This window comes from Choristoneura fumiferana, chromosome 11 (genome assembly GCF_025370935.1).
Source record: "Choristoneura fumiferana chromosome 11, NRCan_CFum_1, whole genome shotgun sequence".
NCBI classification, from domain to species: Eukaryota; Metazoa; Arthropoda; class Insecta; order Lepidoptera; family Tortricidae; genus Choristoneura; species Choristoneura fumiferana.
In genome coordinates this window covers 13,284,174-13,304,822 of record NC_133482.1, presented here as the reverse complement: position 1 = coordinate 13,304,822, position 20,649 = coordinate 13,284,174, and the positions used below count along the sequence as shown (strand labels likewise).

The 20,649-nt window shown below is 39.4% G+C and overlaps 1 protein-coding gene across 7 annotated transcripts; it reads left to right on the top strand.

Annotated features, from left to right (window-relative positions):
- The first annotated feature begins 54 nt into the window (after positions 1 to 54).
- On the top strand, positions 55 to 20,138 carry spas (spastin). 7 transcript variants are annotated; one of them, XM_074094632.1, is made up of 13 exons: positions 55 to 115; positions 437 to 652; positions 1,034 to 1,054; positions 1,555 to 1,725; positions 2,532 to 2,693; positions 10,471 to 10,652; positions 12,171 to 12,365; positions 12,867 to 12,981; positions 13,860 to 14,002; positions 14,942 to 15,132; positions 15,616 to 15,815; positions 16,444 to 16,614; positions 17,483 to 20,138. In XM_074094632.1, the coding sequence occupies exons 2-12, from the start codon at positions 451 to 453 to the stop codon at positions 16,605 to 16,607; spliced, it is 1,746 nt and encodes a 581-aa protein (XP_073950733.1). In that variant the 5' UTR covers positions 55 to 115; positions 437 to 450; the 3' UTR covers positions 16,608 to 16,614; positions 17,483 to 20,138. The 7 variants fall into 7 exon arrangements, with proteins under 7 accessions (XP_073950733.1, XP_073950728.1, XP_073950727.1 ...); XM_074094627.1 differs by having other exon boundaries at positions 55 to 652; positions 12,183 to 12,365; XM_074094626.1 differs by having other exon boundaries at positions 55 to 652.
- The last annotated feature ends 511 nt before the right edge of the window (positions 20,139 to 20,649 follow it).

Genomic DNA, 20,649 nt, shown 5'->3' with positions numbered 1-20,649 from the left:
GTCTAGTTCTCTCCCTCATTAAAACCACATTTTTACCACACGTCACACAGAAACGTCAAAAATTGTCAATACACGTTCAGTCAGAAATTTTTGTTGCTGTTTTTAGAATAGTGAAGTAGTACAATAACCGTGCCGTTTCTTTGTTTCCTTTGTATGGAGACTAGGTGTTGATCGATTGTAACGTGAACAGTGTTCTTGATGGTTTCGGGTGACGATTCAAATGGTCGTTTATCACGTAAAACAACGAGGTCTCCGAACCGAAAGTCTAAGAAGGCTGATGCGGACTTAGCGAAGGTGTCTGCGTTGCGAAATGACCCGCCGCCTTCTGTACACAAACGGAACCTTTACGTTGTTTCTTTCCCCATCATTATACTTTTTAATATTCTAAGATCACTGCTGTATCAGTTGTTTATAGTGTTTAAGTATTTGTACTCAGCGTCGCATCGTTTAATGCACAAACCCAATAAGAATGGTGAATATAACCTAGAGGTTGTAGTGAAAGACGGTGTGGTGTCGACGGAGATAGCTGGCGAGATGCCTTACACACACAATGTGGGCCCCGGGGACCCACTGCTTGCCAAGCAGAAGCATCACCATCGGAAAGCTTTTGAGTATATTTCAAAAGCTTTGAAGATTGATGAAGAAAATGAAGGTGAGAAAGTATACAGAGAAGGTTAATCTTGTGTAACAGCTATGCCATTTTATTTTATAAATTAACATCAAAAAACATCTAAATTTTGCATTATATTTTACTGTCAGCTCAAGAAACAGTTTTTTTTTAATAAGTATTATTCCTAGAATGTTTCTCAAACTTTGTCTTCTGTGAAAGCAGGCTACTAATTATAAGTTTAATTACTTTTGAATTTGATTAATGTTCCTGTTTTTACTAAAAAAGTTATTATTCTAAGCAAATAAAGAATTATTATTATTATTATTATTAATGTTTTATAGAGCAGCTGTAACTTGTTTTAAATATTTTTTTGTTTTTTCTTTTTATTAGTGTACACTGTCTAGTTATTTTTATTTGTTTTAGAAAGTCAGTGTTGTGATGATGGTACGTAATTATTTACCTATTTTGTTTTTGTATGCCATTAATGTTTCACCAATCTTTGGGAAGTTCCATATATCTTAAGGATTGGATATCAATTATACCATCTTTGTTTATTTTGTAAGAATAAATAGCATAAATACCTATAAGATTTCAGAAACCTAACAGCAGTGAAAAAAGTCCATTTTGCCTAGGAGAATATGATTATAGCCATTTTTAATTAATTCTGTCCTAAATTCAAAAATATAACAGCTATTAATTTGGGATTTAGATTATTTTTATTTGATATTTTGTATTAATTATAGCAAAAAAAGAGATTATAAAAATAAAAATCTCTTATTTTGGCCAGAAATGACATCACCTTATAGTATAAAACTCGGCTACATTTGTTTGATCCTATAAAGCGAGTAACATGCAACTAAATTTCCCTAAAAAAATATGAAAGCTCCCTCACACCTAAGCACCAATATAATTTTTCTTCACTCTTATACCTTCACTTTACACAGGCCAAAAAGAGCTAGCAATAGAGCTCTACAAAAAAGGCATCTATGAGTTAGAACGAGGCATCGCAGTTGACTGCTGGGGTGGCCGTGGGGATGCATGGCAGCGAGCCCAGCGGCTCCATGACAAAATGAAGACCAACCTGGGCATGGCCAAAGATCGTCTACACTTTCTTGGTATGATAATGTATTTTTACCCATCTATTTTGCTATAAAGAGTTGATACTACAGTATTCAAGTAAATTTAAAATGATAATGCAGTATTAAAAGAAAAGAATCTAGTTTTACTGACCTTAGCCAATTGTTTGTGTATGTGGAAAAAAAGATTGGTCCCAAAATACTGCCTTGAGGAACCCCATGGGCATTATTTTTTTATTCAGATAATGGAGACATCTTTGTGAAATTATAATATCTGATTGAAATATTTTCATTTAACTTTCTCATATATTTGTAGTATCTATTGAATATATTATTTATTATTTGAGAGCAAAACTATAATTTCTATTGTCTAATGCTTAGACAGAACACAAAAGGGCATATTGTTAGAAGCTCTTGAACCATTATCACTGCAGATAAATAAATAAAAACTTGATACATATAATACATAATATAGTGAATCCTGCCAAGTTTTACTGAAAGAAAATGAATGAGTCAGATTGCAATTTATACCTACTTAAATACAAGATAATAATTTATTTGGCCTAAAGTACAGAGTTACCATTGAAAAGCCTATTGTACAAATTTAATGCTATTAAGGCCAATTGTTTTGAATGTAGAGCAACATCTGTTATGGAATATGAATACAGTAGAATCAACTCCTAAATTCGCTCAACATTCACACTTATAATTTGAAGCTATTTTCGAATGCTGTCCTTTTAAGTTCCAATGTGAAGGCTGTATGTTGCATGCTATGCTTTTATTATTTGAACACCACACCTTTACCTGACCCCAAAGGGTTTTTAAGATAATTTCTTTCCGAATAGCCAACCTAGTCGCCCTCAGTAAGTTGGGGGTTGAACCAGAGAGGAGCGAGAATAAGCCAACGGAGTCCCCTCTAAAGGTGCGCAGGCCCTTAGAGAAATCCAAGACCACGTTGCTCGCCCATACTGAAAGTAACAGTGGTCAAACGAAGGCAACAACCGAAGGTAGAGCAACAGTAATGCCCACCATTCTATATTATCACGGACAACTTAGCAACCAGTCAATATCGACGCGAGTGATATAGCATGTTTGTGACGAATACTCTACGTCAATCGTGTTATGAATATTAAAAAAAAACTTGTTTTTACAAACTCCTTTTCTTTAGATTTTGGCATTATGAATTTATCTTTAACTCACTGTGACAATGCCGTCTGTTTCATTTATTCCCAGTGTAATAGAGATGCTAAGTTCTCGGTGATAATGTGTCATAATGCTTAGCTTCGTTTGACTTAACCTACTGCAAAATGAAACAAAATTATCACCCTAATACAAAATAATAGTTTCTTAAACTACTGGCTTTGGAGTTATTCGAATTGCGAAACTTTTTAAAACTAATTCAACCACTTTATGTAATACTACACTATAAGTATCTCTATTATGTTTAACCATGGTAACAGGGACTTGAACCTGCGTATCATGGCTTTGCCGGGCCGTGCTGTGTTACTATTTCACCATAGCATGCCTTGCAACTCTAGCCTAATGATAAGATATGTCTTTGAGTCGAATGACTCTAAAGCTGAAACTCCAAACGCAACATGACTTCTCTAACACTTCACAATTGGCTTTTTTTTGCATGTAGGTTCACTGTGCTTGCTTTTTCCGTGACATGTGATTTGAATATGTTAAGACGCCATTACATAATCGGTACCAGTTACCGTGTGGGAGTGCCTTGACACAAATACGAAGATTTCTTATTCGCTTGTAACATTTACGTTTAAAAATTACGCCCACGGTATGTTGACGGGCCCGCACCAACCACACCTCTGTATAATTTGAGAATTTACGAGAGTTGAACGTGAAACTGTAGCATACCAGTACCGAATTGACAATTACCAGGTACCTAAACCCTGTATAGTTTTGGTTTTTACGGTGTTTTTGTTTTGTTATTCGTGAGCTTAATATATTTCAGTCAATTATGAAATGCTTTTTTTGTCCCGCCCTTAAGTTTCTTAAGCTTGTTATTCCGTTTCTTTTGTACCTATTACTAACTGTTGTCCGCGGCTCCGTCTGCGAACAATTCGTTCATCTTTATTCCGCGGAAATTATGCAATTTTTCGGGATAAAACTACCTATCTCCACATCAAACTTCATCTAAATCAGATAAGCGTGAAGAAGTAACAGACAGTCAGACAAAGTTATATAAGTTATATTAGTAAGAATTGTGTATAATGTCCGTGCATCTATACACAGACTTGCTTTTCATTTTCCTATTAAGTTGATGAGTGATGACTTGTAAAATCGTCTGGTATGACGTCAGTCCGGTGTGGTTGGTGTGGCCTCGTTGCATAAGACTGACCCTTGACGTTAACAAATGACTAATCACCCTGTCGCATTTAACTTGTTTTACACTTCACCCACCATGTAAATATAAAGAAATAGTTTTTTTATATTATACATTATACATAGACATTTTTTTAAAGAACCGTCTCAGGTGAAGTATTGCCTATATCTGTCGCACGTACAGTCACCAGCACCAATATTTGACTCAACAAAGTGTCCATAAATATCTGATACTCTATTTCTAGGGCCGGAAAGACGTGTCAGATATTTTTGCACGCTCCGCTGTGGGATATAGTGATGCAGGTCTAAAACGGCATTAGGTATGCCTATTTATGTTCTGCGCGAACGAGACAGACAAGCGCTAATAAGTCATTGTGCAGAATTCTCTGATTACCATCCTGATCAAAAAAAGGAAATCTCAGACACCTTTCCGTGTCTGTTGTCAGTACATTTAAATATAAATATCGAACATTCTCGTACGAACATACTTGTTTTTGTATTTATTTCCCTTCTTTGTATGGATTATGTAATACCGTCTTTTCATCTCGTTTGGTACGAATTCGCTATGCTTAAAGTAACCAGTACCACTACCATGAGTTTACAGTGACCGTACTCGATAGCGACGGCGTAAATTATTTGTAGAGGCGCCGTACAATTCTCCATACAAATAATTTACGCCGTCGCTATCGAGTACGGTCACTGTAAACTCATGGTAGTGGTGTACGAAATCTGTCACACTATAGGTAGACAAAAGGATCGAGTCAAGGATTTACTTGTTCTAAAGGCTGTTTTGATTCTATTCTACTGTACAATACTAGATTATTTACAACCCTTCCCTAGCCTCAGAAGAAACATGGAAGTACATGTTGATTAGAGTATTTCTGATATGTACATTCAAGTGCAAAGATATCGACATTGCTAAAGTAACAAAAATATGTGTACACGACTTTATGCACTTAACATTAAGGACGTGTAGGTACACGTATTTTTTAAACTTTGGCCGTGTGGATATCTTTGCACTTGACTGTACATGTCTCATGCCAATCGGCATTTTAAGAAAAATTAAGGGTTAATTTGTACAATTCTAGTATACATATTATGTAGATACCTATGGGATCTATAGCCGTTGCCCGAGCGTAATTTCGGATGTGTAGAAACCACACAATGACTATCGCGGTCAATACTAATTTTATGATTTAAATTCGGGCTCGGGTTTGATATCGAGCTTCTCTAAAATCAAGGTACGCGGAACAAAGCCCGAGTTTAAATCATAAAATTTGTAGAAACCACGCAATTTTACGGGATAAAGTGTGTCCTGTATGCCAATACTCCATAGTATTCGTATAATACTTATTAGAATACTAGCTTTTGCCCGCGGCTTCGCCCGTGTGGAATTCGGTTATCGCGCGCTGCTCCCTGGGGAACTGTGCACTTTTACGGGATAAGAAGTAGCCTATGTCACTCTCTGGCTCATAAATTATATATATGCCAAAAATCACGTCGATCGGTCGCTCCGTTTCGACGTGCAAGACGGACAAACATACAAACACACACACTTTTGCATTTATAATATTAGTATGGATAAACTATCTATGTGCCAAATTTCATCCCATTTCGTCCAGCGGTTTTAGCATGACAACGAGCAATTCTTGTGTAAGGTCAACCGGGGCTAATGCGTCACAATACTTTAAACAGCATATTTATCAGATTATAACAAACACATTATGTATCATTAAAAGCTATAACTTATGATACAAGTCATTTTATGGCATTTTTAATAACTTCTGCGTGTAAATTACGTTTCTGTACAAGCTGAGATTTTTAGACGTTATAACCCCAGGTGGGGTGAAAGCGTCTTTTACTGGTATTATGTGATCGGATTGGTCGGAATGATTTTAATCGAGATAATTTTATGAAAGCACACATGATAAAGTTAATTATTATGTTGTACGCTATATTCTAGCCTTAGTTTAGGGTAATTAGTAGAACAAAAATATTATATAAATATTATATAGGGTTATATCGTCTAATTGACCTCGTTGGCGGATTACTTTAAAAAACGAGCTCGGCCACGACATCTAGTGATCATTTTTTCTACTCTTAGTGCCAGAGCCTTTAAAAAAATGGCGTGAGTAGTTCTAAAGGATATTTTTCTTATGATAATTGGAATGGACGCATTAGCCCCGTAGACCACATAGCCCCGGTTGATATTTCTTTATTTTGGGGATTTCGGAAACTGTTTTCGACGAAATTTGCTGCGTGGGGGCATTCGGGGGCAAACAATCGATCTAAAGAACTGGGTCTAACTCTTTATTATACACCAAGACATAGTAAGCAGTACAGAAAACACTGGTACTTTTATAGAGTTTTTTTATTTTAGATTTTAATTTTAAGGCTTTTCAGGGTTCCGAAGCCAAAATGGCAAAACGAAACCCTTATAGTTTCGCCATGTCTGTCTGTCTGTCTGTCTGTCTGTCCGTACACGGCTTTTCTCAGGGACTATCAATGCTAGAAAGCTGTATTTTTGCACGGATATATATGTAACCTATGCCGACAAAATGGTACAATAAAAATTCAAAAAAAAAATTTTTTTTAGTTTACCTCCCATAGACGTAAAGTGGGGGTGATTTTTTTTCTCATCCAACCCTATAGTGTGGGGCATCGTTGGATAGGTCTTTTAAAACCATTAGGGGTTTGCTGATTTTTCGATTCAGTGAGTTGTTTGCGAAATATTCAACTTTAAAGTGCAAATTTTCATTAAAATCGAGCCTCCCCCCTAAAATCTAAACCGGTGGGTGGAAAAATTTGAAAAAATTCAAGATGTTAGTAAGTATATCAAAACTTTCAAGGAAAACTATAACGGCTAAGTTTGCTTGAGAATTGTTAGTAGTTTATGAGTAAATAGCAGCCTAAGGTATAAAATATACTTAAACTTGGTAGATTCCGTATAAAATACGAAATCCTTAGAAAAATACTACTTAATTTTTTCGTAATGGCTACGGAACCCTATTTGGGCATGTCCGACACGCTCTTGGCCGGTTTTTTTTTGAATACGTATCTTCTCCAAAAAACACGATTAAACAAGAAAGTAGAACACCACTCTGTCGCATGCGTACGAAACATCTAAATACCGACAGACACGGGTTCAAAAAACTCCATACCCTTTTTGTATCAGACGCAAACGCGTTATTGTTTAAAGTAAACAAATTCCAATAACCGGAATAACTAGGGGTGTCCGTTGAACCGTAAACAGTTTGATTTCCGTTTGAATAGAGCTGTCACAGGTCGCTGGTGGCGCACCCTTGTTATCCGCTCTGGAGTGCTTCTACAGAGAAATGTCCTATTGATTTTGAGTAATTTGATCCTAACGAAGTTCTAAGGGTCAGTTCATACCGAGAAACGATGCGATGTGACGTGTGTTTATAGGTGACTATTTATTTTTGGTGTAAGGTTAAGGTTAATAATTGACGATTTATAATGCCGTAGCCGTGGTGGCCCAGTGGTTTGACCTATCGCCTCTCAAGCAGAGGGTCATGGGTTCGAACCTCGGCTCGCACCTCTGAGTTTTTCGAAATTCATGTGCGGAATTACATTTGAAATTTACCTTGAGCTTTGCGGTGAAGGAAAACATCGTGAGGAAACCTGCACAAACCTGCGAAGCGATTCAATGGTGCGTGCGAAGTTCCCAATCCGCACTGGGCCCGCGTGGGAACTATGGCCCAAGCCCTCTTGATCTGAGAGGAGGCCTGTGCCCCAGCAGTGGGACGTATATAGGCTGGGATGATGATGATGAATGCCCTACCTACAATTTAACTAGTTTGCTAATGTCGGTCGCAACTCGAAACAGAAGATCGGTTTTGATTTTCTTTCCCATATCAATTTTCAGGAAAACGAAAGAAACGGACGAGTCCTGAGCGACATTAACGTTATGGTTGTTCTGTACTCGTTGGACTAATGAATTGGGCGCGTGACACCTTTGTGACTTTGGTTTTCTCAATAAAATGTCCGCGTCATGTGACGTCTTCACCCCCGACGCAAAATGAGGGGTGTTATAAGTTTGATCGCTATGTGTGTCTGTCTTTGGCACCGTAGCTCTTAAACGGATGGACCGATTTAAATGCGAAATCAGGGTTTCTAGCGATGGTTCTTAGACATGTTTCATCAAAATCGGTATAGCCGTTTTTGAGATATAGAACTTTGAAGTGACAAAGTCGGGGGTTTTCCAACTTTTTGTTTGTTATGTTATAATAATAATAACCTTATCTTCATGTGGTTACCAAACGAACATAGATATTTTGCCAAAAATTTACACTGATAGTCTCATTAGGCAAGACCTCGAATGTATATGTAGAAGTAGCCTTGTCCGTTATTTGAACATTAGAAATGTGACGTCATATTTGCAACTTTATTTTGTCTATTGTGTGACTAACTTGTGTACATTAAATAGAAGGATTACAGCTAGGTCCTGCTTCACCACAAGGCCAACTACCTATGATATACTAAAATAATCAATTGTACTTTTTGTTTTGTGTCACAGCGGAACATTTGGCTCTGCCTCGCAATTTTGCCTTATGTAGAACGAGTTTCCCACTGGTTATTTATTATTACGCTGTGCTATAGTTCTTAGTGCTATGGCCCTTAGCGAAAAGCATTAAGACAACGTTCGTTTTTAGGCTCTACCGCAGGGTTTCTTAAAGTGGGTTCCACGGACCACAGTCGCCGGTCAGTCTGTAAACATATTTATTAGGTAATTGTGTAGTAAACTTGACGAGACGCATTGTCGTTGTCGGGTGGCGAATTCAATATTATTCAATACGTGATCACTGCGCTTAGGTGCTGCGCGTGGGTTTTATTTTTTATTAATATAAATAAGGCTTGTTTTTCATTTCCAACAATATTTTTTGACAGGGGTCCGTGGAATTGTTTAAATTGTGAAAGTGGTCCGTGACTGCAAAAAGTTTAAGAAACCCTACTCTACCGGAAACAGATAGACGAACACTCGCAATGCACATTAGAGGCTTGCTAGCTCTTTTTAAATTTGACAGTTGACTTGCGTTAAGAGGGTACCGAACTTATATGGCAACCTGAACGACAACTGGACTTCAGATTCGTAAATTATAAATTATTAAACTTTTAAAAATATTATTACCTATCGTCCGTCTGCGATGTAAAACATAAATATTTAATTATAAAATGTTTAAATACCTAACCATTAGCTATTAGGTCTAGCAATTGAATTGAAATTTGGAGGTTTTGCAAAAAATCCCGTGGCAATTACCAAAAATTACGTCGTGCATTTTACTCCGCGCCGAATTTCGGGTCTCTAATCCTACTTTAGAAAAGTTTACATAGTCATTTTCATTAAGTTTTCTTAAGGGGCTGTTTCACCATCCATTGCTTAGCGTTAACCGACGGTTAAATGTGAAGCCGTCTCCGTTTATCGAACAAAACAAATAGAGACGGCATCACACCTAACCGCCAGTTAACACTAATCAATGGATGGTGAAACAGCCCCTAAATTTTCTAAATATTTTACGCTACTTCATTTTTACTAGCTTTTATTTAGTTTCACCTGTCCCGTTGTCTGTAAATTGCGTGACAATACAATAATCTGGTAGTAACATCCTGGTAGTCCGGCCAGGAACGTCTCCGCAGGACGGAACTCTTCACTGGTTAATGACATCGACTTTGGTAGGCAAATGGAGTTTGGGTGACAGTACAAGTACTGTCAACAAACAGTACAGTCAGCAAAAAAAACTTGTATTTTTTCCAAAAAAAAAAATTGTACAAAACTTAAAAAATAGATGAACTCAATCGGTGCAGTCGTTCTCAACTTGTGGCATGACTAAAGGAAATAGGGATTCATTTTTACATAAATAGATTTACTCATTAAATCAACTTAACTATTTTAGGGTGAGCGTTTAAGTTTATTTAATAATTATATAAGCGGTAGTGCATAGGTAGTGCCACCAGAGTTGAGGTCACGCACACATGTCATGTAATGACAACGGGATATTGACATGCACTCAATTCATTCTCCTTTTTAACCGACTTCATATGCAATCAGTTCTTCATGTAGCTGTGTGTGTAGTCATTCACTTCGACTCTCGTGACAATACCTATATCTACAATAATAAATGTTTTTACTAATAGAATTTTTCATAGTTTACGAATCATATGTCCAGCTGTATATAATCGTATTTTAATATTTGGCGCTATAAAATATAAAGCCAACTTAGCTTTGCCACCCCCGTAAGTGACGATAAAGTACATTTAAGAAAAATAGAACCTGCAGTCGGTAGCTACGCCGCCCCTGGCCGTGGCCCCATTGGCTCTAAAATAAATACCTGCAGCTTTATTACGCTCAGTACCTTCTTAACCCGCATTTATGTAAAATTGGCCATAATGTTAAGTCTGAAATGTAAACGTCGTGTGCAACAGTGGCCGGTCGTAAACTGACGACGGGCGGGCGGCGGCTGCCGAGCGGCTCCGGCCCGCTGATGAAGTCGCAGACGCTGCCGCGGTCCATGGGTCGCTCGTCCTCGCAGCCCAACAGCTCCAACTACACGCGGCACCCCGTCAAGCCGGCGTCCACGCCTCCCGCCGTCAAGAGACAACTGTCGGTGAGTAAACGTCAGCACACCCGGCACCCGACACGCACCGCCTCGCCGCAAGCTGTTAGTATTCTTTACCTACATGGATTTGTATGGGCATCACTGCATTCATTCCGTAGCGTCACCAGATCGCCTCGCTCGTGAAGTCCCCACGCGCGGACGGCGAGTGGACCACTCGGCTCGGTGATAGCCCGCTGTTCGCACGCTTGCGATGCGGCGCTTTCTACCCAGCCTTCATAGTTTACTAACCTACTCGGAAATGCGTGGACTACGCGAGGTCCTCTCGTTGTCAACGTGGCGTCCACCCGTGGACTAACTGTCGACAACGAGTGGACACCGAACGACGAGGCGGTGCTGGTCGGGTGCCGGGTGGCTCTAATGAGCTGTGGCCTTTATAACATTGGCGTAGCAACACTGGCAGACGCTGGTGCATCTCACCTTAGGACGAATCCATCGCGTAGAACCGACGATCATACATAATCGCTATATTGATTAAGACGTCCAAACTAAAGATCATGATACTCGTCGGTGCTACGGCGATGACAATACGATACACTAAAATTGGTACGACATAATGTAACCAAGTCGAATAAAAAGTTGCTAATAAACTTCAAGTGATTAATGAATGACCAATCAATTACTCTTTGTTCACAAAATCAGTCATCCCACGAGCTCTGCTCATGTCACCTCATAGAACCCATTAGATTAATAATATAAGGAATTTAAAATATCATACAAGCTAAAAACAAGAGGCGCCTATCTGGCTAATAAATTAGATATTTATTTTCATTCTGTAACGGAACACCGTGTGAGTTAATACTGTAATATACCTGCAAAAATCTATGAAAGCGGAAAAAACTTTTTAATTTATTATATTAATCCTGCAACGGTCTGAGGTTCCATACATTTTGACACTACTTAACCCTAGATAACTTAACTCACAGTTATACAGTATTTAAATTATTCCCGAATATTTCATCAGTTTGACTGAATACCCTATAAAGAATTATCATGGAATTTTCCTTTGACACGGCAAACTTTTTTACATAAAACTGACGTGACTAACCCCTATCTCACCCGATGTAAAGTGCAGATGACGCCAAAGGTGTATATAACATCGATATACACCTTGATGCGAACATTTGTCAGCCATAATAAAGCAATTGTACGACATCTTGTATAATTTAACCCTGGCCCGCACCAGTCCACCTAACTGTAAATAAATAAATAAATAAAAAATAAAAAGACATTTATTGCCACATAAAAAAAATACAATGAACATAACAAAAGAAAAGACAAAAATAAAAACAACAGACACATTACAAATATGTGGCAATGATTTTCAGCCTGCGCCCGTCTCGCGGCACATTACACAGTCAGTAATACGGGAAGGGTAAACACGCATAAGTATTTATATAAAAAAAAAACCATTAAAAAAAATGCAATTTTAACACGTAAGGGACTGTAGCTCTTCTATCGCTCATCTCATCTCACCCCATTAACCCTCTCCCACTCTACTGACCGTAGAGCGCGTACCAGGTCCCGGCGAGCGGGTCGCCGGTGCGGCGCGCGGCCGGTACCAGCCGCGGGACGCCGACGCGCAGCCGCACCCCGCAGCCGCTGAGCGTGCGCGGCGTCGATCCCAAGCTGGTCCAGCTCATACTGGACGAGATCGTCGAGGGCGGACCGAAGGTGCACTGGGATGACATCGCCGGACAAGAGGTGAGCGGAACATTTTAAAACGACTTAAAAAAAAGTAGGTTTTCTATTCGATCCGTTGACAAAGAATCTGTTTTGTTTGGTTCCCTGTTCGTCTGTTTCTATGGTTTAGTATCCCAATATAGATTAGGTTAGAGTCGTGTTAAAGCGCGCAGCGTCTCAGCCCCGCGGAATAGGAGTTCCGCACGGAGCTTCGTCGGCTTGGGTCATAGGATTGAAATTGACGAACCAGGAATTAGACGAATGGAGACCGACTACAGAAACGGGGATTGATTTGTATATTATGGACGAACGGCGCCGAAATGGTTTGTAATATTGTCAGAATCGCACAGTATTTGTATATGATGGTATATTACCAGCTTCTAAACATAAGTGTAAATATGTAAGCATATACTTATGTTGGTCTGCGCATATCTCTAATCGTTATTCTCTTATCGTTTGTCTTGATGAAACAATAATCTGAGAACATAAGAATCATAACCCGCAACTTTTATTTGTTCGCAGGCGGCTAAGCAAGCGTTGCAAGAGATGGTGGTCCTTCCGTCGCTAAGGCCGGAACTGTTCACGGGGCTCCGGTCGCCGGCTAAAGGATTGTTGCTGTTTGGACCACCAGGGAATGGTAACAAAAACTCCGTAAACGCTTGGAGTCCGCTTTCAGTGAAATGAGCGGCTCAGTACCGAATCGCCCTTTAGTCAAAATGACCACGACTTCAGATGGTCTAAAAAGCACATGTAGAATTATGTAAATGGTCCATTGTGTGCTAACTAAAGGATTTACCCTCCAGGGCTGGTAATTTTTTAGGGTTCCGGAGCCAAAATGGCAAAAACGGAACCCTTATAGTTTCGCCATGTCTGTCTGTCAGAGTCTGTCTGTCTGTCTGTCCGTCCGCGGCTTTGCTCAGGGACTATCAATGCTAGAAAGCTGTAATTTTGCATGGATATAAAGGTAACCTATGCCGACAAAATGGTACAATTAAAAATTAAAAAAAAAAATTTTTTAGGATACCTCCCATAGACGTAAAGTGGGGGTGATTTTTTTTCTCATCCAACCCTATAGTGTGGGGCATCGTTGAATAGATCTTTTAAAACCTTTAAGTTTGCTGATTTTTCGATTCAGTGATTTGCTTGCGAAATATTCAACTTTAAAGTGCAAATTTTCATTAAAATCGAGCGTCCCCTCCCACTAAAATCTAAACCGGTGGGTGGAAAAATTAAAAAAAAATCAGGATGGTAGTAAGTATATCAAACTTTGAAGGAAAACTATAACGGCTAAGTTTGCTTGAGAATTATTAGTAGTTTATGAGTAGGTAAATAGCAGCCTAAGGTATAAAATATACCTAAACTTGGAAGATTCCGTATAAAATACGAAATCCTTAGAAAAATATTACTTGTTTTTTTCGTAATGGCTACGGAACCCTATTTTGGGCGTGTCCGACAAGCTCTTGGCCGGTTTTTTTATTTGCTGTTTTATTTTATTTGCTCTAACCCCGTCCGCAGGCAAAACGCTGCTAGCCCGCTGCGTGGCCGCCGAGTGTTCCGCCACGTTCTTCTCCATCTCAGCGGCCACGCTCACCAGCAAGTACGTCGGCGACGGCGAGAAGATGGTGCGCGCGCTGTTCCAAGTCGCCAGGGAGCTGCAGGTATCTAACACTATGTGTCTATGTATTTCATCATCATCATCATCCCACCCTATATACGTTTCACTGATGGGCACAGGCCTCCTCTCAGAACAAGAGGGGGGAAGGGTCTATGTATTTAGTTCACACATATTTTGTAAAAGAACGTTAAAAGTGTGCCTCTCTTATCTGTCACTATTGTACCTTTTTTTTGTCAAACTTTAAACTTAAAATTGCTAAAAGTGGCTCCGAAGCGGTAACGTTTCGTCTGCTCTACCTACCCCATTTGGTAATACATGCGTGATGTTAGTGTGTGTGTGTGTGTGTCTTATGTGCAGAGCTTGAAATTTTCAAAAAGTGTTTTATTAGTTTCTTTATGAAAAGAATTACGATTATTAATTTATGATAACCTAATTTAAAGTATTATATCCATATCATTTAGGTAGAGTCGATAATTGAGAAGTCAATATAATTCTGCTTATGTGTCACGTCAATGTCACACGTCTAGTTTGTGGATTTTACAATGTAACCTTATTATAATAACTATTATGTGTACCAATGGATTCAAAGAGTTGATATGCAATTGTATTCTCGATTTACATATCGATTCACAAAAGCTGGCACGAATGGATTAAATGAAAGTATATGTGTGTTACCTTTTGAATACACTTCACACAAATGTGAAAACGTCATGCATCTGTCATTTTCCTACAAAAATGTCTAACTGACATTATTTTCGTTCAATTCATTCGTGAATCGACCTGAACGCCAAAAAACGGCTAGATATAGTCTGTCTAAAAAGAGTAGAAATTAAAAAGTGGCAACCCTTTCGAACCCTGTCAAACCAAAAAGGGAAGACACTACAGTGTTGCCACTTTTTAATTTCTACTCTTTTTTGCCAGACTATAGATGTTTCCATTTAGTCGAATTGCAAGTTAACACAACTCGTCATGACTATTCCAGCCGTCCATAATATTCGTGGACGAGGTGGACTCGTTGCTCTGCGAGCGTTCGTCGAGCGAGCACGAGGCGTCGCGGCGCCTCAAGACCGAGTTCCTGGTCGAGTTCGACGGGCTGCCGGCCGCCGGCGCCGACAGACTCGTGGTTATGGCTGCGACCAATCGGCCACAGGAGCTAGATGAAGCTGCGCTCAGGTGTGTATGATATTCGTGGACGACGTGGGCACTTGCTTTGCGAGCTTTGGTCGAGAGAGCGCAAAGCATCGCGTCGGCTTAAGACTGATACCTGGTAGAGTTTGACGGGTTGCCGACACACTCGTGGTTATGACTGTGACCAATAGACCACAGGGACTAAACGAAGCTGCGCTCAGGTGTGTATAATATTCGTGAACGAGGTGGACTCTAGTTTTGCCAAAGTTGGTCGAGAGAGCACAAGGCATCGCGTCGGCTTAAGACTAATTCCTGGTCGAATTCGACGAGACGATTGGTTGCGACCAATCGACTACAGGAACTATACTTGTTCTTCGAGCGTTGGTCGTAAGGGCATTAGGGCACAGGGCCGACGCCTCACCAAATCCAGCGCATTAGATCACTGGTGGAAACTCAGTGGGAAGGCCATTGAACAATTTCATAGTTTGGTTTCTATTGCTATGCTGAGAGCTAATTTACTATCTACAGACGTTTCCCGAAGCGCGTGTACGTGTCGCTGCCGGACCTGCGCACGCGCGACTCTCTGCTGCGGCGCGTGCTGGCGCGCGGCGCGGCGGCGGCGGCGCTGGCGCCCGACGAGCTGGCGCGGCTCGCGGCGCTCACCGACGGGTACTCGGGCAGCGACCTCACCGCGCTGTGCCGCGACGCCGCGCTGCAGCCCATACGAGGTGAGGGATGGCGCGCTGTGCCGGCGGTGCCCGCGCCAGTCGCCAGATAAGCTAGGGGCTACTACGAAATTCGAAGTTGGTATCGTACCGTTCTTCTCTCTCGTATTAAATAATATTAGTGTCAGCGGGACGGAAAGATACGAAGATATTGAGCCTGGCACGGAAACTTTCGTCTACGGTTGTCACTTGATTCTTAAAGGCTTGTAGCGACTCCGAGCGCCATCTAGTGAGCGAATATAGAAACTCCAACATCCTCCGTCGCATGTACAGGTTGTCCCGTAAGTAGTACGACAAACCTAAAGGGGAGATAGGGAAAGTCCAAGTCATCTACCAAATATAGAAAAATGAGCGTAGTAAAAGTTTCACCGTTTTAGAAAAAAATACGATTTTACGTGTTTTTTTATGCATATAGGTAGTGCCACCAAAGTTGACGTCACGCACACAAGACCATGTCATGTAATGACAGCGAGATTTTGACTACTCATTCATTTAATTCATTCGCCTTTTATGGAATCAGTTCGTCATGTAGCTGCGTGTGTTATCATTCACTTCAACTTTCATGTCATGTCACCTATAACCGCATTAAGGTTGTGTACTTGTGAGTATGACTTTTCCAAACACATTCCAGAGCTGGACCCAGAGGAAGTGCGTATGCTGGACCTGTCGCTGGTGCGCGCGATCACCTTCCAAGACTTCCTGGATGCACTCAAGCGCATCCGGCCGTCCGTGTCGCCGCACAGTCTCGCTGGGTACGAGAAGTGGTCCGTCCAGTACGGAGACCTGGGTATCTGAACAACAGGTACGTTTGGCCCCTGGCGTCTTAAGTACATTTTGCCAAAGTTACGTAACTTAATTTTGGCGTTATTACGCCTACAATGCTGCTTCAAATCAGTTGAAATAAAAAATACAAAAATACTCCAAAAAACCAATAAAAATTTGATTGCTTAGTAGCGACATCTCTTGTCTGGGTGAGCGGTTAGTTCAGAAAGAGTGTTGACGTCTCTCGATGAGAGCTAAACACTGATGTCGCTAGTGCTGCTGCTTAAGTTGCGTAGTGGAAAAAAAGCAACCTGAGATATGTGTTCAAAGGAGAAATTTGTGTCTAGACTCCTGTCCAGCGGTGGTGTAGGGGTTATTATAGCACGCAGCACGGAATGCTGGGGATCTGGGCTCGATTCCCAGCGCTGGTCTCCTTTTCTGGTTTTTCTGTGCACCCATGCCTCAGTTTGTATTTTCGATATCAATTATTACCAACATTTAGGTAATTCGTGGGTGAGCAAAGTTATTGTTTTTAGTTAATTGATATGGACCTCCGCAAAGTAACGCCTGATTCAATAAATTAACAAATATTTGCCAAAATTACGTCACAATTTGGTGTGTCGGAACGACGGAACCACGAACGACCCACGGGGGGTTGGCAGGCCTCCCACTAGGTGGACTGACGGCATCATGAGAGTTGCGGGCATCTGGTGAATACAAGTGGCGAGTTGTCGTTCATTGTGGCGTTCTAAGGGGGAGGTCTTTATTCAGTAATGGACGTCTTCCGGCTGATGATGACGATAGTTATTTACCAAACGGTTTTAAAATTGAGTGTTTTTATATATCACGGAAATGAAAAAAACACGGTGTATACGATAATTAATTTATTTTTAAATGTTTTTGTACAGGTATCGGCGATGTAACAGGGTGAGTCATTAATTGTAAGGAGGTCGCGCGAGAACATGATCAAATGAACGCGTTTCGCTCAAATAATGTATGAATCTCCGATTTCCACTAAAATTAACCCTAAGTTCTGTTCTATTGACATGTTTATTTAAATTTTAATAGTAGATTGTTGTTTTAATGTTTATTCAGACCATCTAGTCAGACGCGTCACCTGTCTTAAAATGTGTCAAGGCACTTAAACCCATTAACTTTTTACAAATTTTCATTAAAATTAGAAATATTTACCCCCTGTTTCACCATTGATTGATTAAAATCTGACGGATAAATTTGATGCCGTCTCTGTTTGTTTTGTTCGAATAGACGGAGACGGCATCACATTTAACCGTCAGTTAAAATTAATCATTGGGTTGTGAAACAGCACCTTATTGTTATTGCGCAAAATGTCAAACAATAGAGCATATTTGTACTAAACTAAACTCACGAAGTAACTCGAAAAAATTAACAATATTTAGTAATCAAAAAGTATGTTTAACCGACTGCTAAAAAAAGCAAATGGGTTTAAGTGACAAATTGAACCTTTAGAATAACTTCCACGCCAATAAATAAATAAGCCAACCCCAATATGTATTAAAATATAAACTTGCCATGAATTGACAGACATGAGATGTCAAAAAGGACAAGCCAATTTCTTTAGGATTAGCTTGTAATTATATCAAATATTATTTTTACTAACCAACCACAATCGAGGATGGAGGAATCAAAAATGATGTACTCGTCATTACTTTGAAAAAAATCGTATCTCATATTAATATGTAAATCAAACTGGACCTTGAAGAACACGCATTAAGGTTCACTTCGTAAGATTATATCGATTATAAATAAGATATGACGTTTTTTGAAGTAGGTGACTATATTTTGATATTTCTAGCTCTGCGATATTATTATATGCTAACCTTACAGAACTAGTAATAAGTACGTTGTGAAACAGATTAATCTAAACTGTCTTTGTAATCTTAAAGATGTTTTCAAATTTTTACTTCTCATATACATTTATATACGGGATGTAGACCGCGATTACCATAGAACTAATAATAAAACGAATAGAAATGACACGCGAACGCTAACTAAAAAGCCCATCTAAGTGCAATTTTGAACGTGATGCAACTTTTGTGTTTCAAGCTCTTCTTGGCGTTCAAAGGTTAAGCTAATCGTGGTCTATCCCATAGAAAATATGTCTTAATGTGAATCGTGATTCATTTTAAACCTACGAATAAATAATAAGCCAGGAAGCGTAACTCAGAACAAATTCCACACAAAAAGTGAAACCAAAATGACTTATGATTCAAATACGAATCATTTTCGAGGTTGCAAATAGACGTGCTTGTTGATTGGTTAAAATTCTAAAACAAAGCAGGGATTGGTTTGCGCGCGTGATGCAATTTCAAATGCACGACAAATGACGCGCAGAACACGGTTTAAAAACCGTGTTCGCGAGACCATTTTTCTCACGCAGTTACTATATTTATTCGTAGTTTTAAACTCATACACATTAATAATGAAAACGCTTATTTAGTGGATTGGATATCAAGCTTTATCCTCTGGAGCTTAAGATTTGATTTACAATGAATTTAGACTCGGCTTTCAGTGTTTGATGTTTAAAGCTTGATAGGTGACGCTGGCTATATTAGCCTCAAACCCGTCCAGAGTCAAACGAGAATCGTCTTTATGTTCTAAGGAGAAGGTATATTTTTCAATAATACGTTTGGCTTTTGGCTTACGTTCCGGCATTTAATACGAGAAGCTTATAATTATAATGAACAACGGCTGTGTAATTAAGACACGAACGTTAAACAAATTTGAACCGTAACGTTTAAAAGTTAAAGACCATTATTGAATTAGTTTACCGACGAACAAACCATGTAATCAGTGTACAAAATACGTTACCCATTTTATATGTAGAACCTTTATGTACATTTAGGTATGTATATGTTGCAATTAATTGTATTTAGCTTGTAATTGAATTAATTTTAACGTATTTAATAGTTGATTCAACAGAAATGGATAGTTTTCATAGATTGAAAAATTATCCTGCTTATTTCGATTATTACTTTGTTTTAATATCTACCTGTACTATAATCAGTTTATTCCAAGGTCAATAACCTTTTTTGTTATATTAAATTAAACCTTAACTTTTTCAACGCCACATCAAATATAGTCAGTAGGTACTTTATACAAACGTTAAGTACGTAAACAACGTACGTACGTAACTTCGTTCATTTTAGCATTAGAAAAAGAGTAAGGGTGTACGCTAGCTGACGCGGTTGGTGTACTGCCTTTTCGGCGAAATATGTTTCGCCAAATTTCACTTAGCAACCAACCTTTCGCCGAAGTTTCATTTGGCAAACCAATCCTTGGCATAACTTTACTTCGCATTTTTCTTATTTCGCAACATTTTTATATTGCAAAATTTTACTTCATCATACTTTTATGTGGCAAAAAATTATGTAGCAAATGATTGGCTAAGGCAAATAACAAATAGTCAAATAGCATTTGGCCAATTTTTATACGTAAGGTAGTTATATCAGTCATGATGTATAATAAAATGAATAAAAGTTAAATTATGTGGCGGTGAGCGAGCGAAGCGAGCGAGCAAGACGAGACTAGGAGAAGCGACTTGATACAGAAGGCTAAAGCGAAGCGTAGCGTAGCTGCCTTAGCCTTCGATGTTAGGTTTTTTTTTATATAACAGAACGGAAAAAAATAATGGCTTGCTTGCTTGTTTGCTTGCAAAATTAAGGAATGCCAATCAACGCATTTGACGAAAACACAAATGACATCTTAAAAAAATCCCAGGCAATAATTTGCATAATAATCATTTATCAAATCATTAGTTGGGAAATTATATCAGTGCGAAATGTTGAGTTGGGAAATGAAATTTCGCCTAAATAAAATATGGGATAAATAGTTTGGGAGTTAATAATTTGCTAAATAATTTTCGCCAAAACATTAGTAAACCGACGCGGTTTGCACGGCGCGGGTGGACGCCTATTGAAAAATAGTATGAGCAGGCGCTCGCTGCACGCGTCGCGTACGACGGGTTTTACCTGCACCCGCGCCCGCAGGCGTGCGCCCGCGCAGCTAGCGTAGGCCGTAAACAATCTTGACGAGT